The sequence below is a fragment of the Tribolium castaneum genome, chromosome 2 (assembly GCF_031307605.1).
Source record: "Tribolium castaneum strain GA2 chromosome 2, icTriCast1.1, whole genome shotgun sequence".
NCBI lineage: Eukaryota > Metazoa > Arthropoda > Insecta > Coleoptera > Tenebrionidae > Tribolium > Tribolium castaneum.
In genome coordinates, this window is record NC_087395.1 from 24,657,676 (window position 1) to 24,684,849 (window position 27,174).

Below are 27,174 nucleotides of genomic sequence, written 5' to 3' on the forward strand. Positions count from 1 at the left end.
TTGTGAATCGATTATTTGTCTATTTTTCCGTTTGCGCTAAACTATGTGTCGCCTGGACTAAGTCCAAACGGCACTCTCCTCCAACTTTAAATATTAAACTTACGCCTAAGTATAATTTACATCGTCTCTATATACAATCTCTTTGTACAAATACTATTTACAAAATACATTAAATGCAATCATTTAACGGTTAGTTTGTTTTTATCACTCTCGTGGCTCGTCGTTTCGGTGACCCCCTTTCGAGATAACCCCCCGATAAAATAAATTAATTTGCTCTTTAGTAATTCGAAAATTTGTTGTTTGCGTCCGATTAGTTCATCGTTAATTTTAAACCACCAGAGTGATAAAGCGATCACAACACTAATTTGGCACAGAAATTCACTTAGCGCCCCCGTTTAGGACATGTGGGGGCTGGGGGAGCGGATCGCGCCTTGCGGCGACGACATGTGCGGGGGCGGCTGCGGAATGAGGCCGAGGGGGCCCATGGGGGGCCGCGCCCCCAACAGCGAGGCCAGCGGGTGCGCCCCCGGGGGAAAGTAGCCCTGGAGGGCGGGGTGCGGGTACAGGGGGTGCGGATGGCGCGACAACGACGCCATCTTCAGCTTCTCCAGCTCGGCCTCCTGCAGACGCTTGGCCTTCGCACGCCGGTTTTGAAACCAGATTTTCACCTAGAATCAGAAAAACCAACTAAATACCGACAGCTTGGACACTTTTTAGGCTAAACTCGTGGATTTTTCGCGAAATTTTGTTCGTAAATCTGGGCAAAAAATTGTTAAATCGAATTAAAAATAAAGTCAAAATCGGTCAAAATACATATAATTTTGTTTTTTTCTGTGCATCTTCCAGCCCAAAACATTATTCAACCTACAGATTACAACACTTTCGTTGTTCGATCTGCCCAAAAAATTAGTAAATCGTTTTAAAAATTACATTTTTTGTCAAAATAAAGTCAAAATCGGTCAAAATTTTACTTTTTTCGTACCTACATCTTTCAGACAAAAATAGAACTTTACGCAATTTTGTAAATGCCAAGTCAATATCGAGCATTTAAGCACGTTTCTGAAGTAAAAAAATTTTTTCGCCAAATTTTTCTACAACTGAGTCAAAAAAATGCTAAATTAAGTCGAAAATGGTGCTATTTTTTCTAAATTAGGTCAAAAATAACAACATTTTAGCTGTTTTGTTAACATTTTATAATACATAAAATAACAAATAATTAAAGACAAAACTAAGAATAAAAAAATATACAAAAAATTTGAAAAAATAACTACCTATTTAGTTATGTGTGCAAAAATACTTAACTAATATGCCATGTTTCAGTTTGTTACTCGTTTCCTAGTCAGTTTTTGTTTTTATAAAAAGAATAATTTACAAGGTTATATTTTTGAAGTTAAATATTTATTTTAAATTCTTAATTAAATAATATGAGAAATTATAAACAACAAATAATTTACGAAAAATAACATGCACATAGGAATTTATAAAGTCTAGTATTTCAATATGAAACGCTAATTTTTTAGTAAAAAATTCTTATAATAGACTAACCCTGTATATTGCTAAACAGAATGACATTTTTTGGAAAACAAATTATTCCTATCATTTTGAAGAAAAACAACAATAAACAATTTTTTTTATTATTTTTGATAAAAAAAATTAGATGAGGACGAAATTATTAGTCGGTACTGTTGATAGAAAAAAATAAAAAAATATTTTTGAAACTTCCACTAGATTAAAATCACGTCTAACGTTGTTTGTCATCTTAAAATTTTCTTGTCTTATTTTTCTTTTCTTATGGCACAAAATTCTGACAACATATGATATTGACACTATTTTTTTTTTGACAATTTTTTAAAGTCAAAAGCTGCTGTCAGTGTCAAAAAAGGCAGTAGCTTATAAAGTATGGGATGTGATACGAATTTCGAATTGGAAATAATACTTATATAAAACTGTGTATAAAAATATACAGGGTATCATTAAATGACAGTTACCGTTTTGACAAATTAAAGTCATCGAAAATTACAATTATTGATAACCTTATCCAATAGATTTCATCATTCCATTTCCGAATAAATACGATTTACTACACACTGAGACACCCGGTATAAAAATTTTCGTCTCAACTTGCTTCACAAAATAAATGAATTATTTTTCAGTGTCTATTTTGCCTAAAATTCTTGTATTTTTTAAATAATTTTTAAAGGTTGTGAATGTCGATTTTTTTTATTAAAATATTTTCCACCAACCTGTGTTTCCGTGAGCCTCAAGCTGCTGGAAAACTCCGCCCTTTCGGCAATGCTGAGGTACTGCTTATCCCTGAATTTTTTTTCGAGGGCTAGGAGTTGTTGCGTGGTGAAGGGCGTCCTGGGCTTCCTGTTAGGTTTGTGTTTGCGCAAGTTGCACTTGAGTTTGGGCGCTTCTCCGTTGGAATCGACTGCAAAAGAGGAAAAAAGTCTGTGTTATACCATATGTGGGCATCCAATTCGGTCGTCAATTGGGCTATTAGTGGCCCATAAAGAGTCGAGATCGCGAGCATCCAGCATACTAATGGGTTCGAGTCACGGCTCATATGCAACTAATTGCCCCCATATTGCAATATCCTGTCTCGGGATAGGACGAAAAAACTAGCGTTATATCAACAGAAAATACCAACTTGGTCTTATGCCAAGTCGCTGCGACGGCGGCCATCTTGCCATCGGAAGTTGATCCAACGATTTAATTACAATGTTAATAACATACAATTAGTAAACCGCACTCTAATTATATCAGCGCAAACCATCGGGTTGACGCTAAATTGAACCCAGAGGTTTTATTGGTGGTTTGTTAGCGACCAACCCATCAATTGACCAATTAGAGGAGCTCTTAAACCAAAAAATTAATTGTAAAATAAAAATTACACGCAAAAAAATATCATTTTTTCTAACATCTGCCAGCTAGTTTTACATTATACCAGTGTAAAATTATATTAGATACTTCGACACTATTTCGATAATATGTAAACTAATTTTATTTTTACTTTAATAATCTTTATCTTTAAAAAAACAAATTAACATATTTTTCGCCACAAGTGAAAACAACTGTAATTTTCTAACAAACTTTAAGCTATTCCTAAACGATTTTACTGGTTTTTATAAATAAAAAGATGCATATTATTATGGCACTCACTTTCAAGTAATTGAAAAGAATTAAAAAGAATTATATAATACCAGAAAAAAATAAGTTTAATACTTGTACTAAATACATATCTCCAAATATTTACAAAAAATTTCGATTAAATTACAAATATTTATCCTAATTTTAATTCGACAGACCTACAAAAAGTAAAAAATGCACAGACAGTGTTTAAAAAACAATCACAAAAAAAAATTAAAAAAATATTAATTTTGTGTTAAACTCTTGAGACACCCTACCTACATAAACACTGTCTTTAAGCTTAAAAATCATCAATATACCTATCTAGAATTTTATTATTTTCATTTTATTTTATTATTTTATTACTTCTGCACAGACAGTGTTTAAAAAACAATCAGAAAAAAATTAAAAAATATATTAATTTTTTGTTAAACTTTTGAGACATCCTATCTACATAAACACTGTCTTTAAGCTTAAAAATCATCAATATACCTACCTAGAATTTTATTATTTTTATTTTATTTTATTATTTCATTATTTCTACACAGACAGTGTTTAAAAAACAATCAGAAAAAAAAATAAAAAAAATATTAATTTTTTGTTAAACTTTTGAGACACCCTACCTACATAAACACTGTCTTTAAGCTTAAAAATCATCAATATACCTATCTAGAATTTTATTATTTTCATTTTATTTTATTATTTTATTACTTCTGCACAGACAGTGTTTAAAAAACAATCAGAAAAAAATTAAAAAATATATTAATTTTTTATTAAACTTTTGAGACACCCTACCTACATAAACACTGTCTTTAAGCTTAAAAATCATCAATATACCTACCTAGAATTTTATTATTTTCATTTTATTTTATTATTTCATTATTTCTACACAGACAGTGTTTAAAAAACAATCAGAAAAAAAATAAAAAAAATATTAATTTTTTGTTAAACTTTTGAGACACCCTACCTACATAAACACTGTCTTTAAGCTTAAAAATCATCAATATACCTACCTAGAATTTTATTATTTTCATTTTATTTTATTATTTCATTATTTCTACACAGACAGTGTTTAAAAAACAATCAGAAAAAAAATAAAAAAAATATTAATTTTTTGTTAAACTTTTGAGACACCCTACCTACATAAACACTGTCTTTAAGCTTAAAAATCATCAATATACCTACCTAGAATTTTATTATTTTCATTTTATTTTATTATTTTATTACTTCTGCACAGACAGTGTTTAAAAAACAATCAGAAAAAAATTAAAAAATATATTAATTTTTTATTAAACTTTTGAGACACCCTACCTACATAAACACTGTCTTTTAGCTTAAAAAGCATCAATATACCAACCTAGAATTTTATCATTTTCATTTTATTTTATTATTTTATTACTTCTGCACAGACAGTGTTTAAAAAACAATAAAAAAAAATTAAAAAAATATTAATTTTTGTTAAACTTTTGAGACACCCTACCTACATAAACACTGTCTTTAAGCTTAAAAATCATCAATATACCAACCTAGAATTTTATCATTTTCATTTTATTTTATTATTTTATTACTTCTGCACAGACAGTGTTTAAAAAACAATAAAAAAAAATTAAAAAAATATTAATTTTTGTTAAACTTTTGAGACACCCTACCTACATAAACACTGTCTTTAAGCTTAAAAATCATCAATATACCTATCTAGAATTTTATTATTTTCATTTTATTTTATTATTTTATTACTTCTGCACAGACAGTGTTTAAAAAACAATCAGAAAAAAATTAAAAAATATATTAATTTTTTATTAAACTTTTGAGACACCCTACCTACATAAACACTGTCTTTTAGCTTAAAAATCATCAATATACCTACCTAGAATTTTATTATTTTCATTTTATTTTATTATTTCATTATTTCTACACAGACAGTGTTTAAAAAACAATCAGAAAAAAAATAAAAAAAATATTAATTTTTTGTTAAACTTTTGAGACACCCTACCTACATAAACACTGTCTTTAAGCTTAAAAATCATCAATATACCTACCTAGAATTTTATTATTTTCATTTTATTTTATTATTTCATTATTTCTACACAGACAGTGTTTAAAAAACAATCAGAAAAAAAATAAAAAAAATATTAATTTTTTGTTAAACTTTTGAGACACCCTACCTACATAAACACTGTCTTTAAGCTTAAAAATCATCAATATACCTACCTAGAATTTTATTATTTTCATTTTATTTTATTATTTCATTATTTCTACACAGACAGTGTTTAAAAAACAATCAGAAAAAAAAATAAAAAAAATATTAATTTTTTGTTAAACTTTTGAGACACCCTACCTACATAAACACTGTCTTTAAGCTTAAAAATCATCAATATACCTATCTAGAATTTTATTATTTTCATTTTATTTTATTATTTTATTACTTCTGCACAGACAGTGTTTAAAAAACAATCAGAAAAAAATTAAAAAATATATTAATTTTTTATTAAACTTTTGAGACACCCTACCTACATAAACACTGTCTTTAAGCTTAAAAATCATCAATATACCTACCTAGAATTTTATTATTTTCATTTTATTTTATTATTTCATTATTTCTACACAGACAGTGTTTAAAAAACAATCAGAAAAAAAATAAAAAAAATATTAATTTTTTGTTAAACTTTTGAGACACCCTACCTACATAAACACTGTCTTTAAGCTTAAAAATCATCAATATACCTACCTAGAATTTTATTATTTTCATTTTATTTTATTATTTCATTATTTCTACACAGACAGTGTTTAAAAAACAATCAGAAAAAAAATAAAAAAAATATTAATTTTTTGTTAAACTTTTGAGACACCCTACCTACATAAACACTGTCTTTAAGCTTAAAAATCATCAATATACCTACCTAGAATTTTATTATTTTCATTTTATTTTATTATTTTATTACTTCTGCACAGACAGTGTTTAAAAAACAATCAGAAAAAAATTAAAAAATATATTAATTTTTTATTAAACTTTTGAGACACCCTACCTACATAAACACTGTCTTTTAGCTTAAAAAGCATCAATATACCAACCTAGAATTTTATCATTTTCATTTTATTTTATTATTTTATTACTTCTGCACAGACAGTGTTTAAAAAACAATAAAAAAAAATTAAAAAAATATTAATTTTTGTTAAACTTTTGAGACACCCTACCTACATAAACACTGTCTTTAAGCTTAAAAATCATCAATATACCAACCTAGAATTTTATCATTTTCATTTTATTTTATTATTTTATTACTTCTGCACAGACAGTGTTTAAAAAACAATAAAAAAAAATTAAAAAAATATTAATTTTTGTTAAACTTTTGAGACACCCTACCTACATAAACACTGTCTTTAAGCTTAAAAATCATCAATATACCTATCTAGAATTTTATTATTTTCATTTTATTTTATTATTTTATTACTTCTGCACAGACAGTGTTTAAAAAACAATCAGAAAAAAATTAAAAAATATATTAATTTTTTATTAAACTTTTGAGACACCCTACCTACATAAACACTGTCTTTTAGCTTAAAAATCATCAATATACCTACCTAGAATTTTATTATTTTCATTTTATTTTATTATTTCATTATTTCTACACAGACAGTGTTTAAAAAACAATCAGAAAAAAAATAAAAAAAATATTAATTTTTTGTTAAACTTTTGAGACACCCTACCTACATAAACACTGTCTTTAAGCTTAAAAATCATCAATATACCTACCTAGAATTTTATTATTTTCATTTTATTTTATTATTTTATTACTTCTGCACAGACAGTGTTTAAAAAACAATCAGAAAAAAATTAAAAAATATATTAATTTTTTATTAAACTTTTGAGACACCCTACCTACATAAACACTGTCTTTAAGCTTAAAAATCATCAATATACCTAGCTAGAATTTTATTATTTTCATTTTATTTTATTATTTTATTACTTCTGCACAGACAGTGTTAAAAAAACAATCAGAAAAAAATTTTTAAAAATATTAATTTTTTGTTAAATTTTTGGGACACCCTACCTACATAAACACTGTCTTTTAGCTTAAAAATCATCAATATACCTACCTAGAATTTTATTAATTTTATTTTATTTTATTATTTTATTATATTCCAAAATTTTGGAAGAAAGTCGTGCTGCGGATTGTTTTTTGTAGAATTGTAGAAATGAAAGGTTATTATTATTATTATTATTATTGTTGTTTTTTCGATTTAGTGTATTTTTGGAGAATTGCTGAGAATCTAGACGCATGCCAGATTTCTATGACTTATTTTTACTTGGTTTGGTGCTTTAAGCCAGACTCAGACGGGTGTAAAATTTTCGTAAGAAAAATCGTACAAGTCTTTTAAATGAGTTTGCATGTTCTTGCTCCCAACGGCGATTTCCGTTGTCAAAATGAAAAAATCGCTTCCCCAAGTCCTGTCTCTCGTTATAAAAATACACCGAGGGTTAGCCTGAGCGTGTAATTTATTCATCGGTATCCTTTTTCTGTCGTGTCTGTGTATTTTTCGGTCTCGGAATGTTAAATAGCGGGGCCGTACGAGCCTTCACCCGGGTGATAGATGGTTATTAATCCGAGTAAACGCCGGCAGCAATAAATATTTGGTAATGATCGTTTAGTTGGCTCTTTAACTTCCGACACAGATACGTGCTGTCGAGATATTTGTGTCCGCTTGAAAAAAATCGACGAATGAGTAATGAGCTCGGACTATTTTCGAATTATTAGAGATCGAGTGATATCTCTTTCGGCGAGACAAAGCGGCCTTCAGGAGTGAGTTATGACGGGGAATTTCGGCCTATTTTCGGATTATTGAGGGCCTGTGATGCTATCTCGAGGCATATTTCAGCCAAATACGGGGCATTTTTCAGATCTGATATCTCTTTTCGGGACGTGGTATTTCACTGTACGTGTTTATGAGCTTTCAACACTCGAACGTATGAATTATTTAGCGCAATTAATTAAGACCGGACCAACACAACTATAATTAATACAAATTTGTATGCGTCAGTTTTATTCAAATCGACGTCTGAGGCGATGTTTATACGTCCCTCTATTGTATATTTTTAATTAGTTGTAACGAACGCCTCACTTTATTAACTTCATTAAAATTGCAAATACGAGGCGCAATTAAAAATTTATCATTATCATTTTAAATGAATGTCAAGCCGAAGCCAAAAACGCCTAATTGCTTCCGCTAAAACGGCCCAACTTCAATGGCGAGATTCCTGCCTCAATGCGCGCGTACCTGTCATGTTTCAAACAATTTTTAATAATTATCGCTCATTTGCATAATTAGCAACTAGCGGGCTGTCCCAAATTTATCACTAATCGCCCCTATTCGCCCGATTATCACCAACATGGGCCGGCATAAATTATTTTTGCCCAACTTTACCCTACGAACCTTTCACGAGCAGCCAAATCAATACGAAAAACAGCTAATTTGTTCTCTCATTATCGCCCAATTAAAAATAATTAATCGTGGGATGAGACAAAAAATGCCGTCTAATTAGTCTATAATTGATCCCTAATTAACGAATTCGGCCACAACCGGAGGAATTCGAGGCCTTGAAGCGCTATCATAATCGTAATGAGTGTGCAAAAAGTGACAATAATTCGGAGCACAAAGGGTGCATAAATTTACTTCCGGCGGATTAATTGTGACACCTGAATATATGGGAAAGGGGGGAATTGTGGGACACTTGCACGAACGCATTTTTTTGCTCAAATTAATCAATTTTAATACGATTTGCGATGCAAAGCTGCGCGATAAGGCCAGTTTGTTGTTTTGCCTAATGGGGTTTATCGATTTCGTGCATGAAATATGCCCGTAAAGGGGTTGTTTATCGGCTGTCCTTTCCTGATCTAATCAGCGAATAATACCAAAATTATTCGAATTGTTTATTTGGGTTTGTTTAATTGCAAACAAACATTTCACTGTTAAAAAATGTTTATTTGAAAATTTCATAGAGGGAGAAACTTGTGGACAAACACCAGAAACCAGTGGTGTAGTCACCATATTTCGGGGCACTTGTAAAGTTTACAGCCCACCATTATCAAAATACAAACAATAACCGTTAATACTAACAATTAACATTATTACGTGGCATTACTTAAAATTGCCCTAAAATATAAAAAAATTGTAAAGCGAAAAGAAATAATTGACGGTATAGAATCCATGATACGCCCATGGTATCAGATGATTTATTAAAACAGCTAAATCAGAATAGGCCATGAAAGGGGTTTGTAGATCGGCAAGATTGGCGGTATTCGGAAATAAAATTAACTAGACGCCTTCTGGTGATGACTTTTGAACTATGACGAAAACAGTAAAGAAATTTTCGTAATGCCACATTTAACTGACATTTAATGAATTGTTCAACAATTTTGCGTGTATAGTGTTAATTACTTACAATAGAAAGAATTACTTTAAAAGTACGTGGTGGTAAATACTAGCATTGACTTTGGTTCTGTAGTTTTTCATGGTTTCATTGTTGGAACTTGAAAGTGGATAAAAAGTGAAAAATATTTAAATTTTGATTACAAAGTGTTATCAAACAATTGTCTAATTAAAGATTATAAGTAATGGACACAGCGAACACAAAGTTTGGCTCAAGAAACCAATAAATTAGTGAAGTGTTATGAATTTTAGGTTAGAATTTTCCACTGAAAAAATCATGAAATGCTGCGGTAAATCTACAAAACTACAATAAAGATTAACAACTGCTGATACATTTAAACGTAAATTATGCCAAAAGGTAGGTTTTTCAATGTCTTTGTAATAATTTTCCAATAAAGAAAGTGAACCAAACAGTCATTCGTTATTCGTGTTTTCCTCGTCATCTTTCATTTGTCAACATAAGTTTCTTGCATCAAAGATGCAATAATCATTCCGCATAGGCAATGTAATAATTGTGAAGCCCCAAAATTCGTACAACGCCCAAAATATCCGAATAAACATTTTCCCGCCATTTATGGTTACTGTTTTCGACCTAGCTCAGTGGCGCCCCCAACGGTAATTTTACTTCCGAATAGAGCACTCTCTCTCCATAAGTTTCTCCCTCCACGGAAAATATATAAACCCAAATGTACTAAATCGTTAGTTGAATTAATTGAAAGCATAAATATTTGGAATTTAATCGAAGTTTTTTTGTGAGTATTTGGAAGTATTAAAATTAGATACAACGATTTTTAAACTTGTTTGTTCTTTTTTCTCAGAAATGATCAAATTTGTTAATCATTTAAATGCTAAATGATATAAAAATTAAGCTTGTATCTAATTTGGACGTCAAAATAAATTTGAAATGTATTTTTTTATTTCTGTAAAAACCAAAGAAATATTTTCTTAAAATTTGGTGTTTTTGGGCGAGCGAACGCCGCCAATTAAACGAGTAAAATTTACGGCTTGGATGTTATCTGGGGCTTGTTTCCAAATCTGCGGCTATCAGCACTCTCTCAAACCGTTTCGTTGATAAATCTGTGGTAATTGTGCCATTTCGGTAGCAGCTTTAATCAGATCTTTTGATTTATTCCTTCCTCTGGAGCGTAGAATTTGTATCTTTTGTGGCGTCACGTATCGGCGATCGTTTGCATCTGATTAATTAAGAAGCTAAGCAACAAATTCGGTCCCAAAAATCGCTCCGTCGCGGTATTTTCTTGAAAAAACCTTATTAACAAATAGTTAAATTAGTTAGGAATTAACGGATCGGGTAATTAATCCGTGGAAGGCAATAAAAACGCTAGTAGTATAAGCGAACAATTAGTGCTAATGAGGTCATTATCTAATGACCGCTGCAACTTTCTCTTAATGACCGCTACACTTTGGCCGCTACAATTTTGCTATATGTCATACAATATATAAGACCAAAGAAAATTTAGGAAAATATTCAGTGTTGTTCTCGTGTTTGTTCTTGAAGAAGACGTCTTGGTGTATTGTGAAATTAAGGTAAGTTTTTTAAGAAATTATTTTAAATATTTATTAACTGTTGTGAATTTGTGTTAGATGCCTGGAAAACGTGTATCTTCTATGCCATTGAAAAAATCATCTCCGAAGCGTTTTAAAGCCCCAGGTGATGGTGGATGTGTAGAAGAAGAGGAAATTAGTGAATTTACCAACCTGCAACCCTCAACATCTAAGGCAACAGAATCAGGTAAATACTTTATAATTTATATAATAATAGATTAATCATTAATTATAATATTTACAGTGAATGCTTTAAAAAGACGCCTCCCTAACTTCGAAGATGGTCCTTTAGGTAATTAATTACATACTCATTTCTATATTATAAATGTACGTGTTTGTAGATACACTTGTAAATCAAATCGGTGCTGGTCAAATTGACGATAATGAAGTCTTTGAAAATTTTGCTGATGGTAAGTAATAGCAACAACTTATTGAATATGTGAATACTTCAATATTTTCTTACAGAATTTAACTTTATTAATAAAAATGGAGAAAATGAATCATTCATAAAAAAGTTTAATACATTAGCGAGACGTATGAGGTTTTCCTTTAAAGATAATGCGCCGGAGAATCCAATTGAATGGATGCAAGTAAGTGTCACGTTATGTTTGTAAATTAGTTAATTAATTAATGATATTTTCGTTTAATAGAATGCAATTGAAGAACTGTTGGCGCACATTTTTAGAGGATTTTCAAGTGATGACTATGTCGGCTTAGTTCTCGAAAATGAAGAATTCCCCGAGCGACCTGTTTACATTTCCTTCCGCAAATTATCCCAATATAATGTCGCAATGGTGATGGAAACTGTAGGAAATGTTCTTCAGAGCAATCGTGCGTTCTTTGTTAATGATCGTTTATCGATACGGGTGGACAGGGTGGCTTTACCTGTGGGAAAAGGATTTCGTACCGCCACCGATGGATTAGCCGTAAGTTATAATGAACATTGTCTTAGTAAAAATTAATAAATAAATAAATAAATCTAATAAATATGATTTCTGTGATTTTATTTTGATTTAACCCAGAATGTGTGTGTGTGTGTGTCGCGCCCGTCCCCGCGCCGCCGCCACCCCGTCCCGCGCCCGTTCCCGCGCCGCCGCCACCCCGTCCCGCGCCCGTTTCCGCGCCGCCGCCCCGTCGTCCGCGCCGCGCCCCGTCCGCGTCATGCTGGTGAGTAACGAGATATAAGGAAAGAAAGAAAAAACATGGATCTTGCAAAGTCTTTATTTATTCATGAAATATTTGTTAAACATTTTGTTGCATAGTTTGTCATTATTGTGAAAATCTTTGTTAAATAACTTTAGAAAATCATCAACAGAATTGCCTAATGCGTAGTTTAAAAGAAATAAAGTACAGTATTTGCCACAGACGGTTGAAGAAAAATCTTGAATTTGAGAAATATTGTAAGACCACATCATAGCATTTTTTCTAAGAAATTTTAAAATATTCGGAGGCGGCTGATTTCCAAAACTATCAAAGAAGTATGCGAAACCAAATTTATCAATGTAAACAGCCATCCAATGACTACCCGGGAGGTAATCAGGGTCTCTGTTGATAATAACCATAGAGGGTCTGGTGATTAGGACAGGTAGAGTGTTATACGCAGAAACAAGAACGTGGTGTCTTTTCTTCCGAGAGATCATCTCCAGACACGTTTTGAGTTGTAAAGTATTCATTGTACCAACTAGCCAAGTTTTGTACGTTTTGAACAGCGCACACCGAATCGCTGATTATATGATTCACACAACAATTCGTATCAAAATGTTCTCTCAAGTAACGAAGCGATGGACACTCTAAATCTTCAATGTTTACAATTTGACTTTTTGGTAAACGTTTCAAAAGTAGACGCTTCTTATCTATTCCTTTCACGTATATACACTTTGAATTTTTCGTAGTTTCATTCAATATTTCAGACAACTTTTCGTAGTCGTAATTACCGCAGTTCCAAGAAAGCCCGTGAAAGTTATTCGTCAACCAATCGGCTTGCTTCTGATAACGATGCGGTAAGGTTGAAAGATCATCGGGTGGTTTAAACAAAAAGATGTCTGGTGCGCTTTTGTTCGTATTAAATACAGCTAATTCTTTTATGGTTAAAGTTTCGGTACAATTACCGTAATTGAACCCTTGAAAATCCACAAACACAACCATTTCGGATGACGGGTAAAATGAAAGTAGCAAATTTTTCATTTGTAATAGCAATTTATTTATCACTTATATAAATTTATCAACTACTATAATCTACAATTACATTACGTTTTTTATCAATTTCTATTACACTATCAAATTCACCATACACTAAACAATTGACAGTTTCTGTAAGAGCAGTGTTAAAACCAACTTCTATTCGTAAACTTCCGTTCTTTATCAAATTCCATGAAAGAGCATTATGCGATGATAAGTCAGGTGTCAAATCAAAAACAGCTATTGAATATCCATCAGCATAATTATCACGTGAAATCCCATTTCCAGTGTTTAGAAAATGTATACCAGTACCAGAAAATAATGTGTGGTACATTGAAACAAATTTCTTATTTGGACCGATAAATGTAGGTTGTAAGGGTTTACTAGGAATTTGGTTACCATCCACGTACAAGGATAGATAGTTTAAACCAAAGTTTTCGAAATTAAATGGATTTAAGGAATAATCACCGTTAAATGCTTTATTTGTCACAAAGCACAATGCACATCTTTTTGGAAGTTGGCCCAAATAAACATTATCCAATGATTTTCCTTGTACTCCTTGCGGTATAGTCAAAACCTTTAATTCTGTTCGCGTAATTGGATATTTTGCAGTTGAAAGCTCTAAAGCCTTTGCATGCGCAAGTAATACGCTTGGATTTATCCGATTTCTTCTAATCATTAGAGTTGCATCAGTAATTTGAATTTTTCCATTAAGATTATTTGATGACATCAATGCAAAACTATCACGAGAACGTACAAATTTTAATCTCATTTCTACACCGTTGATTAAAAATTTTTCTTGATTAAATATATCACAATTTAAGTGACCAATAAGATCGACTTCTTTACTCGTCGACGTTAGTTTGAGTCTATTGGCGAATCCACTGTTCTCATTGGTTACTACATTCATTTTGCCTGCCGTATCGGCGTACCATAATCCACAAGTTAAATGGGAATTCTTCGCCCCTGAGTCATAATTTAAAAGTGTCTCCAAATAACATTTATAAGCGTATGTATTATTTGGTGGTGAAATCAGTTTTTGATTTAGGTATACATCAACTTGACTAAACATTGAGTGGAGAATATTATTAACTGGACCAATTGTATCTTCAGCGGTATAATTACTACCGTCATCTTTGCATATTTTAATACAAAGTGAAAGTAAAGTTTGCGATAAATCTATATAGTCTTCACCACCTGGTATTACAAATTCTAAAGGACTATTTTCAGATATACTAGATACAGTTTTGTAATGAACCCATTGACCGCTTTCGATGCTTGTTTGAGTTGGCGGTAAAGCAAAAAGATCCAATTCACTTTTCGCGCACTCACAACTATGAGGATGTAAAAACGACATTCTAGCTAAAGATATCTTGATGTTTAATAACTGAACTCGTTTTACACTTCTTTGCAGAACGACGTGAAGAACTATTCTGACTTTTATTTTGTACTAGCCTTCTTTTTATAGATCCAGATCCTACCAAGTTGTCTAATTTATCTTGAGCTTTTCGTTTCAAATTTTCAACTGACTCATTTACACGTGTCTTGAATGCATCCTTTACAGGCACCTCATTAACAATGTCGCCAAGAAAATTTGAACCAGTGCGTAGTGTTTCCTTACCAATTGTTTTAACACCACTCTTTATTAACGGCATTACCGTACGAAAAAGTCCCCGTAAAAAACTACCAATACCATAACCCTTTTGGTAACTAATTCCTTTGTAAATAGCACCTACACCTGAACCAGCTTGATTGATGTAGTAATCGTGATAATGACATGAAGGCATTACGAAATTTTTTTAAAATGAAGTTTAACGCACACTGTTCCAAACTGAAATGGCACTTTCTCACCAGTTGCACTTCTTATATCAATTTCAATGTTTTCAAATTCCCTTTTCAACAGAGGCACGTAATGCGGATGCGAAAATAATTGCGTATGATGTGTACCGTAAATGTAGTGTTTATTATCGATAACAACGATTCGAATTACTTTTGCCATTATATCGCCCACCAATTGTGGTTCAATTATATCACTGTATACGAAAAGTTGTGAAGGCAAACCCAACATAATGTTTGCTGGATGTGTTGAAGTTTTACTCAGTACATTTGTATCCGGTTGAAAACCTAATTGTAGACTTAATGTCGGTGAAAATGATAGACTTGTCAGATATTTGCTACTGCTTGTTACAGTTACTCTTTTTGAACCATCATTTAATCTGAACTCAACATTATCTTTTACTAAAACTCTTACCGAGTTTAGAGCATCCACAATAGATTCGATCGTTTCGTAGTTACCAGCTTCAAGCTTAGTCTTATATTTCGTCATAATTACATCGTGTTCAAATGTGATCGTTTTCATTTTAAGATCGCGCATGAATTCTTTCGAAGACTTGTATTTCCTTCTTCGAACCTGATCATCGATCCATGTCGCAAAACGGGGATCTTTAAACAATATGTCAATGGCTTTTTCACCTTTTTGCATAATCGCCGATAAACTAAATTCAAAAGAGCAGTAAATAATATTTTCACCACTGTTGATGGTTAAGAAGGAACACGGATACTGTATTTCCGAAAGTCCCACACACCATTCACCATCCAAATGAACAGTTTTTGGAAGTTGTGTGCAAAAGTGCGTTGTTGTATTTTCGGGGAAGTAATTGGTTGAGCTGTTTGATACCAAAGTTAAATAAAATTCGTTATTCATATCGATGTAAGGGAACTGCACGGAATCCACGAGTTAAACTTTGAAGGATAATTTTTCCACTGCACAAAAATTTCACATTTACCTCTTTTATATCGCTTCTTCAATACTTTTTCAATGTGAAATGTACTCTGGGGGTCGTACGTTACGCGCTGTAATTCGGGGTGATAGAAGACGCCCTCTATTGGTTCATCCATTAAATCGGAAATTTTGTACACAACGGGTTGTCTCATTATAACATCAGTTATTTTGAATATTTCACCGCTCCAATTACTCATGTAGCCTTTTTCAAATACGTGCTTGTACTTGGTGATTCTGACGTAATCTCCAACTTTGTACACATTTTCGAGTTTGATCGTTTTAATATTCTTCTTTCTCGTACTCATAATGTTATCGTATACTTGCGCAACGTTGTCAGGATTTACCTCGTTAGGAGCCATTTTAATAGTACGATGATAAGAATTATTGTAAGAGTGCATGAATTCGGGTAATACATCAATGTATTGCATATTATTTGCAAACGTAAAATATTTATGCATTTTTGTTTTTAAAGTTTTATTGAACCTTTCTACCACAGCAGCTTTTACATCAGGATTATTTGTTACATAATAATTTATATCATATTGTTTAAACAATTTTTGGACATTTTTCGCTAGAAATTCTTTTCCCTTGTCAGTCTGAAGATTAACCGGAACACGCTCATCAAATATTTCTTTAAAAGCTGCAGCCACTTCATTTCCCGTCTTTGTGTATAAAGGTTTAACCCATGCAAACTTGGAAAATACATCGATGACAGTTAATAGGTAATTTACACCTCGATTATGTTTTGCGATGTTTCTCATATCTATTAAATCAGCTTGAAATAAATCGTCTATGTTGGTTACATGATAACTATTTCTAGGAAATCGACGACGAACTTGCTTATGTAATGTATAAGATTCCACACCTTCTAGCCATTTATTAATTTTTTTCTTATGTATATTTGTAAACTTAGCTAAGTTGTTAGGACTCGAAAAACCAAGAGGGTCACGAGGTATAAAATATCTTTCCTTTATTTCATCCATTTTTGTCTACTTGCTTTCATACGGCGACCAAGGAACTCTCAAGCGTTTTTGTTTTCTTGATGACGATCGCATTGATTTCTTCGTTATTTGACTATCCTCTTCTTCTTCTTCTTCTTCTGTGTCAAACTTTGACGACGATATTGGTTTTACTTTCACTTCGTTTTTTACTTCTTGCTTTTCAGCACCTTGTTCATTTATATATTTCAAACGTTTTGGATTAATTATAAGAGTACGTGGAACGTTTATTTTATACAAAATTTCCGCAAAATTTTTCCATCCGACAGGCTCGGCATTTAACTTATTACTACTCTTCATAACATCAGTGATTAGATCAAATATATTGGAACCAGGAATTGTGTTTCCATCGTAGATAACGTTTCCGGTTTCATTCCATGCAACTCCATTGTGTGTTAAATTGTTTAACAAAGCATTCGCTTTAACTTGTAAGGGTCTTGGTAGGGAACTCAAAATGTTTCGAGTAATTCGTTCAGATTGTTCTAATTGATTTTCTTTAGAATAAATCACAGGTATGGTAACAGGTTCACGAGAACGACTTATCATTTTTAGATATCTTTGAAGCACTTGATTATACAAAATCCATTTTTCATTATCATCAATGTTTTTCGTATCTATGATTCTTTTCATTTCATGATCTAAATCATTTAGGGTGTTTGGCTGAGTGCTTTTGTTATTATGCAAACGTTCAAGTTCGGATGAATCAATGAGTACCATTTTTTTCGTATGTTCCATTATTTATTAAATAAATGACCCAACACACCCGAAATTATTGGAGCCAACAACAATGGTAAGAAAGCACCTCCTTTTTGCACAATTAGTTTCTTTTTTCTCTGGAGAGATAATTTACGATTTACTAAATTTCTCAGTAATTTTTTATGTTTCTTTAATTTGCTCTTTTGAGAACCATTTAAAGGAACTTTCCCTAATAACGTATTGTGAGCGCACTCGCATATACAATGCACCAAGTTTTTATCGGCAGAATTAAGAATTGATTTACGATAAACAGGTGTTGTTCTATGCAAAAATTTTAATAACTCGGCGTTTCTTTCTAACGCTCGCGACATCTCAACGACGACTGACGCATAAACTACTTACTTTTATATTTATAATCTCTCTTAGGTATGTATGCATAAGAAGGTTCTTCATCAGGTAGAATATTTGTTCGAATACGGAATTCATCTGGAGTATCTTGTTTTAAATCAATCAACAAATAACCATGCGGTCTCATTGTGGCATCCTTATAAGCTTCCTGGATAAATTTTATATTTTCAGGAAAAATCTGTCTAGCTAAGAAATTAATTTGAGCTTTATCACGAGGATTTTTAAAATAAACGATATAGTTCGCATTCAAAGAAATATCTCTCTGTCCTTTTCCTTGATGAAACAAATTTTGCGTAATGTAGAAGACACTAAGGTTTCGATGATGACTTCCCTTAGTGAAAATATCGACCACACTGCCATTAGTCTCTCTCATCAGATCATCCAAAATTATCAATGTCGCTTCTGTACCATCAAAATCATTCATATCAGGAACGCCTTGACGAAATTCAAGATTACTATTATTGATTACATTAGTTTGATACAACGGTTGCCACTCGTCATAAAACCAAAGCACTCGTTCAAATTTTTTATCACAGACCGAATTTATGTGGTTCAAAAATCGTATAATAAAGTGCGTTTTTCCGCAAGCAGTTGGACCAGCTATAATTGCTGTAAACGGAGATTTGAATCGTAAGTCCATTCTATTTCAAATAACTTTCATTATTCAACACCAAACCAATAATGATAACTTTTGCTACGCGGCGGAATATTTAAAGAAAACAGAGTATACATTTTATTTAATTATTTATTATCACAGACAGTTATAATCATTATTTTCCCTATAATATTGTATTCTATTTTCGACAGCAGTTTTTACATTCACAGGCAGTTTCAAAACTATCTCATACAAGGTTGCATTTTGTTCATACCGATTCTTAATAATATCATACAATTTTTGAGATAAATTTTTACATCCATTCTCCATAACATCAAGCGCAACATTATTTATAAAACTATCGTAACATGGATAGAATTTATATTGAATTCTTCTTGCATGAAGCAGATTCAATAAATGCTCGCCCATATTTACGACAGTTTTAATTGTGTTCAATGATAAATAAATGCCCTTGTACACGCTGGGTTGACTAGGTATAAATTGAAGAGTATTATATCTACAAACCACCACGACGTAGCCACTTAGCATACACAACATCTGACCTTCTGGAACACTAATTTCTTCTACTTCTTCGTCCTCCTCTCTTGATTCAAAGATCTTGCTCATTTCTTTTAAAAACTCTTCAAAGGTTTCAATAGAAAAACTTATCGCCGATGTTAATTCTGGATTATGTATCTTCAACAACGGCACAAAATCATGGAGTGGTTTTACTCCAATCGATAAAAGTTTGCTACCAGACTTAGTTATAGGATACACCACTTCATGAATTAAACGAAACTTCTCATTGATCACCATCCGAGCCGTTCTCTCAGCTTCATCTTTCTCACTTCTCTCAGCTTCATTTTTCTCGATGTTGTCGGCCATTTCCATCAACGATCGCTCCAACACAGGATCCGACCATTCAGCTGGTGTTATGATGTCTTCTTCAGCGTGGATAGGCTGAGGCGACTTGGGGGATGCAGCTTGGCTAAGACCTATTTCAGATACTCTCGCTAATTCTATGGATTGCGATGGTGGTGGTGGTGGTGGTGAAGCAGCTGGAAATGCTGACAAAGACGACTTCGGAACCGATGGAACTTGCGAAGCACTAATTTCCTCTTCTTCTACACATCCACCATCACCTGGGGCTTTAAAACGCTTCGGAGATGATTTTTTCAATGGCATAGAAGATACACGTTTTCCAGGCATCTAACACAAATTCACAACAGTTAATAAATATTTAAAATAATTTCTTAAAAAACTTACCTTAATTTCACAATACACCAAGACGTCTTCTTCAAGAACAAACACGAGAACAACACTGAATATTTTCCTAAATTTTCTTTGGTCTTATATATTGTATGACATATAGCAAAATTGTAGCGGCCAAAGTGTAGCGGTCATTAAGAGAAAGTTGCAGCGGTCATTAGATAATGACCTCATTAGCACTAATTGTTCGCTTATACTACTAACGCTCCCAACAAAATACATTTCACGAGTTTTATCAATGGGGAGTCGTAAAGCCGTATCTATAAAAAAAGCGACCAATTTAAGTTTAAATTTAAAAACACCACTTTCCAATCCTATAACGAGCATTTTATTCAAATTCCGATGTGTTAATTAATGTATGCTGAATGGTCCGGGAGATTAGTTCAATTAAAGCGAACGAGCTCCCGGTTTTAGACATTCCAGTTGCCGTTTCGACCTCGGAGACACCAATTATACCAATTTGGTGCGAATAAATTATCGTTTAATTCCGAAAACAAGCACCTGGACGGCTACCGCACTGATAATTGACTCCCGAACGACGGCCACATCAAACTACTGTTATGCAATCGGAGAAATACTTTTTCGTGTAATTTGTAGAGCCATCTCGACCAAATTACCACAAACGTGATAATGGCATCGGCTTTATAGGCGCTACGCTAAAAGCTAATTACTCAATTAAACGATTCTTGCGAAACTGGGGCCAGGTGGAAGCCCGGACCCTCGGCGGATTTCTAAACAGGGGTTTCGTAATTATAAACACATTTCAGCTTTATTAATATTACCTAGATCTCAATGTTACAAACTTGGTATTTAAATGGTATTTTTTTAAAATTTTTGTTAAGCAAAATTTTGCAAGGCGTATTCAAATTTTTTCTAATATCTACGAATTTTTCATGTATATTTTCAGTTGGTGTTGGTGTAGAATCAAATAACATCAAGGTTTGAGTTTGTAAGAAGTTGTAAAGTTCATTAAACTATTGCGCTTTTTGCATATTTCTGTCTATTTCTTACAGAAACAAAAATTAATTTATACAAAATTTTCAGAAACTGTCTGAAAAAAATTGGTCTGATAGGTTTGTATCTATAGTTTTCTGTACTCCTTGTATGCTTTAAAATACGAATAATACTTTTGATTGAACATATTATAAAAAATATTCTTCAAAAAACTTTCAGCAGAATAGCTATAGACAAAAAATTAAAGTAAAGTAATGTTTTATTGATTAAAAAAATACAATTTTATTTTTTGGATCTAAAAGCGTGTATAATTAACGAATCTATAAACAAAGTTTTCTAAGATTTGTGGTTTTCAGGTTGTTGGTCCATATTTGTCGATTTTTGGTCATTTTAAGTAAAAATCTAGAGCTGAATTTGATGTTTTATCAGCAACTAGAAAACTAAGATGGTTTGAAATTAGCTGGTCATTATGTAAAAACGTTCAAAGAATACGAGCACGTTTTTATGTTTTGCCTAAGACCATTAGTTTTCGAATAATCGTCCAATAAATTTGATTTTGAAATGCTAATATTTAAATGATGAAGACAAGTCTGTTGATTTAATTATCAATAGGTTTTTCTAATTAGTATTGACTACGTTAACGAACAAATGTTTAAAAATAATTGGTGTCAACGTAGGTAGTTATAGTTCTAAAATCTAAGAAGTAGGAAAGTCAGGACTAAAAAAACTTTCGATCAATAGGAAAGAAAAATCAAATTTTTCAATAAATTTTTATTTAAAATTTCCTCCAGTTTTAAAGTTTTGTTGTTTGAAATCTGTAAGCTAAGGTCTTCTAAGATTAATAGTTTTCGAGTTATTAGTCAGTATTTGTTGAATTTTTTTTTGTTAAAACGAATTTTCAGCAATTCAGAAAACTAAAGTACCCTGAAATTAACTAGTCTTATGAAAACCTCTTTTTTTAACTCCAACTATTTTATTATTTTCAGCAAAATTGTTAAAACCGATAAATAAATAATTCGTTGACTCTAAAAACATTTAAAACATAGACAAAAAAAATCTGAAGAGAGAACTAGAAAATTCTGGCCCAAATTATTAAAATTACTGAAAATTTTGAAAATTTTGTTTTTTGGAATTAAAGTCGTTGAAAGTTAACAAATTTGTAGACCAAAGCTTTCTAATAAGATTTATTGGTCAATATTTAAAATGTTCCAGAAAAATTTTTTTTTATTAATTTGCGAATGGAATTGTTAAAATCGCTACAAACAAAAAGTCTAAAATAATTCTTTTAAACGTAAAATTGTACAAAATTAACAAATCTATTAAAAAAATCAATTAGAGATTGACAGTTTTCGGATTATTTTCGGTCAGTAGGTCCTAGAAGCCGATATGTATTTAAACCGTTTTAAAAAGAAATTCAGAAATGACCTTATAACATTTTTTCGATAATTTCATGCGGCTCTAAAATACCCTACTTTTGTGTAAAATGATCTGAGGAATCCAAAGCTGTTTTTATTTATTATTTACACCGAACAATTTGTGAGTAAACGACAAAAATTTTAGTCAGTTTAAAAATCTTCTTTAATTAATTTTTGGAATTTTTTTAAGTTATACAGATTTAAAACTTTTTTTTTTAATTTTAGATAATCAGGGTATAGTTTAAATAAAACTATACTTTATGTAAAATTCTTTAAAGAATTCAAATTCCTTTTTTTATCTACGGCTAATAAATCTTTTTGTGTAATCGCCAAAAGTTTATTCCAAAATGCAAAAACTTTAAGTATTTTGAAAAAAAGTTTGTTCTGTTAACAACAAATTATTTGTGAGTAAACGACAAAAAGTTCAGTTTAAAAACTAAAATTTTTCATACAAATATTTCAATAATAATAATTATCAATGGATCTTTACCGATTAGAATAATAATTCTTTGAAAATAAAATATAAATTAACAAAAAATTATTCGAAAATTCGAGCTAAAATATTTCAATTTTGAAAAAAAAAATGTACGATTTTGAGAAACGTCGCTATATAGAAATGCTTTAATCAAATTCTGGGTATTTTCAATTAATAATCTTTGATCAGTGACTCGAAGAAAACAAATTACCAATTATTTCATTTACTGCTAGTTTCAGATAATTGCTGATTTGGTTTTTGCTCGAATTGTTTTACATTTTTCAATCCCGTTTCCTGTAATAACTCATTTGTAGAAAGTATCTTCCAATAAATCTAAAATATCTTGTTGACACTTCACCGCTAATGATTTAAAACTCATTCTTTTTCCCAACCATCTGCCCAAAAAATAAAAAAAAAACGATCGATCCCGGCATTCTGCCGCCGTCTGTCCCCCTCATCAAAATTCAACAATTACCGAATAATAAAGTTTTATCTGCAGGAAATCCATCAAAATCCAAAAACAATGGAACAACGACATGCAAGCTTGACGGATCTGAATTCGATGCGCGATTTGAGCGAAGCTAGGCCATGACAGAAGTCTCTTTTGTTCGACTGATCCACGACAATCCTCCTCGATTTATGTTAACAAGCTTCGACGATCTTCGACTTTTCTGCATATTATAATTGGCCGCTCTCTTCCATCCGTCGGCCCCCACAAAGGATTTTAATAAAGTTATTAACGAGATAACAGCCGACCAAATAAAATCCAATTAAAATAAATTTACCACCTGAAAATTATGCGAGGGCCACCTCAGGCCGCCGTAAAATATTCGAGGACCAATTAAGCGAGCGAGGATTAGGGGGGACACACACACCACTTTTCGGAAAAATCGGGTTGTGCAATGTGTGGCCCACTTTAGCTTGATTTATCGATCGGGCAGCTACCTACATTATCGATACGGTTATTACCTGCTGTTCTGCCCGGAAATCATTCAATTTATGCCGCCCGAGACGCCACATTATGTTCGTAATATTGATTTATGAATTATAGTTCCAAGAGATTTTGTAATTGAAACTCGGCTCACGTGTCCCGTGATTAATTACAAATTACGTGACATTTTGGCGATTTTTGTTCGGTGTAATTAATGCAAGTGTGAGGCGAGAGATTAGTCAAAGTCGCAACTGACATTTATAATCATTCAAACTGAATCGCTAATTAATTGGATAAAACTCTAATAGTTGTGATTAAGCTTCGCGTCTAATTAATTATTACATTTAATTCATGCGTTAATTGCAGGTGTTTGTACAGCTGGGGGCCATTTAAATGGCTCGAAAAATTTAATTACTACATCAAATGTGCAAAAAATATTGAATGGTGATAGTGTCGTGAAGTAATTTAATTAAAATGTTTCTTTATGTTGCATGTTGTAGTTTGTGTTGACAGCTCGATGATTTCTTCCTATTATTATTTTATAAGGTCACACTCTCGACGATAGGAATATCAATTAATCGTAAATCTATCAAATGGCTACAGTGGACTTGGAACTCGGCGCTATTTTAAACACGAGAAAATAAAATCATATAGCGATTTTTCAAAGTCTCAAAAGTGTTAAAAAGAAATAAAACTTTTGCATTTTGCATTATTATCACTGCCCTAATCATATTGATTTTTGTTGGAAGAAGTAAAAAAATTAATATGATGCTTACAGATTTGTAAAACAAAGACATTTGTTTTACATTATTGTTAAGGCACATAAAAAACAAAAAAAGTGAAGAAAAAAAATTGTTCAGATCGGGGATCGAACTTCAGCTTTTTGAGTTTGAAGTTTGAACTTTATCATAATTCGTAGACCACAGCTAATTTTTTTACTTTTCGGACTATTATGTTTTTATAATTATTTTTAATACTCTTCAGAAAATTAAAGGTTTTGTGGAGAAATAAAAAAAAATTCAAAATTTTATTCAAATGAACAAATTCGTGACACTTGTTGTTAATGATAATAAACTTAGGTAGGGTTTCATCACTTAACGTTAAATTTAGTAGAAGAATAATAAATAAATCAACAGAAACTATTGTTATTCTAATCATAGTAACAATTGATACTAAAGTAAATAAAAAATAAAAAAAATAATAATAAAATAAATATTAAATAAATAAAAAGTAAAAAAATAATAATAAAAATTTGTTTTCCTAGACCAGGGCTCGAACGCAAAATTTTTTAATTTAATTTCCTTGACTTTATCAAAAGTCAATAGACAAAAGTGATTGTTATAATATTTTTAAAATCATTTTGAATTTTTACGAAGGTATATAGATTTTGTGGCAAAACTAAAAATTTTTTGACATTTATATAAATAGTATATACAGGGAGAGTTTTAAGAAACGCATAAACAAATTAATATTATTATTATACATCATATTTTCGCTTTGATTAATTCAAAATCTGATTGATTTTATTTTAACAAATACTACATTTTGACACTAATGTAACATTTGTGACGTCATTAGTTTTTGAGAAATGATGTCATATTTAATTTTTTTTAATGGCGACCGACATTTTTGTTTACAGTTTTTCTTCATACATTTATTTTCTTACATACATTTATTTTTCTGATAAGTATAAAGAAACTGAAATAATAAATTGAGAAAATAAATAAAAAAGAAAAAAATACCAATAGCAAAAATTTTAAAAAATTATTGATACACATAAAAGGTTTTATCTTTTTGAATTTGGTTTATTTTATCAAGGATGATTCTTTTTTCGCTAAAACACTTATAAGTGTCTATGGTGAAACAAAAAGATAAAACGAAAAAACAAAAATAATTAGGTAAGTACAAAAAAAAACTTTTAAACGGGGATTGAACTCAAAATTTCAAAATGTTTAGATTTGTAACAAAACAAATATATATTTTTAAAATAATTATATATTTTTATTTATTGCTTATGATAAAACTATGATAAAACGAGAAAACAAAATAGAAAATTTTTAGTTTAATGACCTTTTCATAAATCGGTAGGTAACTGCCGAACATTAAAAACATTTAAAAAATTGACATTTGAAACAGTTACACAAAAAATATCTAAAATGTATTTAAATAGAAAACTTTATAATACATTATTGTTATGGTAACACACACAACTAACCTCAAAATCGTAGTAAAACATAGATTTTATTCAAATAAATAATTTAAAAGTCCAAAACGCAATTATAATAATTGTTTTGCGTCAATTTGTTTCTGTATTTGCTATTTAAAAGCTTGTTTTTTTAACAACAAAAATAGAACAACGCCAAATGTAAATTTAGACATAAACAGATAAAAGCAATAGTTTTCGAAACACAAGAAAATAAGCAAATGTTTTCTTTACTTTTGCACAATTTGCTTAATTGCCATAATCATATCAAGTTTTAATTGTTGGTAATTAAAACGCAATTATTTAATCTTTCCACCAAGAAAAACCCGAACTGAATCCAATTAAAACCGAAAATTAGTCAAAACTGTTAACTCCATAACTGTAAAACGCGTGATTTACGTCCGTCTTGATAAATTTTACGGCAACGTAAAAAAATTATTCCAAAATTAATTTTTTACGTCGGCTATAAAAAACTTGTAAAATTCCTATACCCCAGAAAAACTGTAAAAGCAACTAACTCCAAGTTAGGTTATTACAATTTTGTGGAATAGAAGACAGTAGAATAATAGAAACACAACCGTTTTTCCACGCCACCGTCGGCTGTCCTCACCTGTGGTCATATTGGGCACCCCGAAGGGCCCCGGCCCTTGAAACATGGGCCCTGGGCCTGCGAACGGGTTCACCAGGCCCTGGTGCGTCCAGTTGGGATGTGCCGCCTGGTAGACGGCCGCCGCAAGGGCCGAAAAGGGCGTGGGCCGGATCGGCCCTTGACTCAACGCCCTCTGCTCCTCCTTCACCGGGCTGCCTTTATCCGAGTTGAGGTCCTCCACGTCGACGATGGAGTCCTCCTGATTGGAGTCGTACTCCTCGTCCGAGGAGGGCTTCGGACTGGAGGCCGTCGCCGTGGAGTTGGGCCTGGTATCGGCCAGAAGCGAGGCCACACTAAAGCTGATGTGTCCATTTTTGCTCTTTTCGTTCATCGTTTCACCGTTTTTAGCGTCCAAAACTGAGAGATTTTGGATAGTCATACTTTGGGCACTTTCCGACTGTTTTTTGAGCATGAATGACACTAAACACAACACATTGCACGACTGCTACATCAAGAAGCCTGGGCTGGACTGGCCGAGGCCGGCCGCGATCGAGGCGGCT

The 27,174-nt window shown here is 31.7% G+C and overlaps 3 protein-coding genes across 4 annotated transcripts; 1 reads left to right on the plus strand and 2 right to left on the minus strand.

Annotated features, from left to right (window-relative positions):
• On the minus strand, window positions 1-27,174 carry LOC663938 (muscle segmentation homeobox). Its single transcript, XM_969966.4, has 3 exons — window positions 26,636-27,174; window positions 2,244-2,431; window positions 1-668 (listed from the first exon to the last, which is right to left on the minus strand). Exons 1-3 carry the CDS (start codon window positions 27,084-27,086, stop codon window positions 396-398), a joined length of 912 nt encoding a protein of 303 aa, XP_975059.2. The 5' UTR covers window positions 27,087-27,174; the 3' UTR covers window positions 1-395.
• Window positions 10,880-18,428, plus strand: LOC103314329 (uncharacterized). 2 transcript variants are annotated; one of them, XR_010332899.1, is made up of 8 exons: window positions 10,880-11,103; window positions 11,161-11,308; window positions 11,366-11,413; window positions 11,463-11,531; window positions 11,587-11,711; window positions 11,772-12,047; window positions 12,144-17,869; window positions 18,202-18,428. XR_010332899.1 is itself a non-coding variant. In XM_064354610.1 (7 exons), the coding sequence occupies exons 2-7, from the start codon at window positions 11,161-11,163 to the stop codon at window positions 12,294-12,296; spliced, it is 819 nt and encodes a 272-aa protein (XP_064210680.1). In that variant the 5' UTR covers window positions 10,880-11,103; the 3' UTR covers window positions 12,297-18,428. The 2 variants fall into 2 exon arrangements, 1 of the variants encoding a protein (XP_064210680.1); XM_064354610.1 differs by having other exon boundaries at window positions 12,144-18,428.
• On the minus strand, window positions 18,911-22,042 carry LOC135265296 (uncharacterized). Its single transcript, XM_064354609.1, has 2 exons — window positions 20,045-22,042; window positions 18,911-19,987 (listed from the first exon to the last, which is right to left on the minus strand). The coding sequence occupies exon 2, from the start codon at window positions 19,985-19,987 to the stop codon at window positions 18,935-18,937; it is 1,053 nt and encodes a 350-aa protein (XP_064210679.1). The 5' UTR covers window positions 20,045-22,042; the 3' UTR covers window positions 18,911-18,934.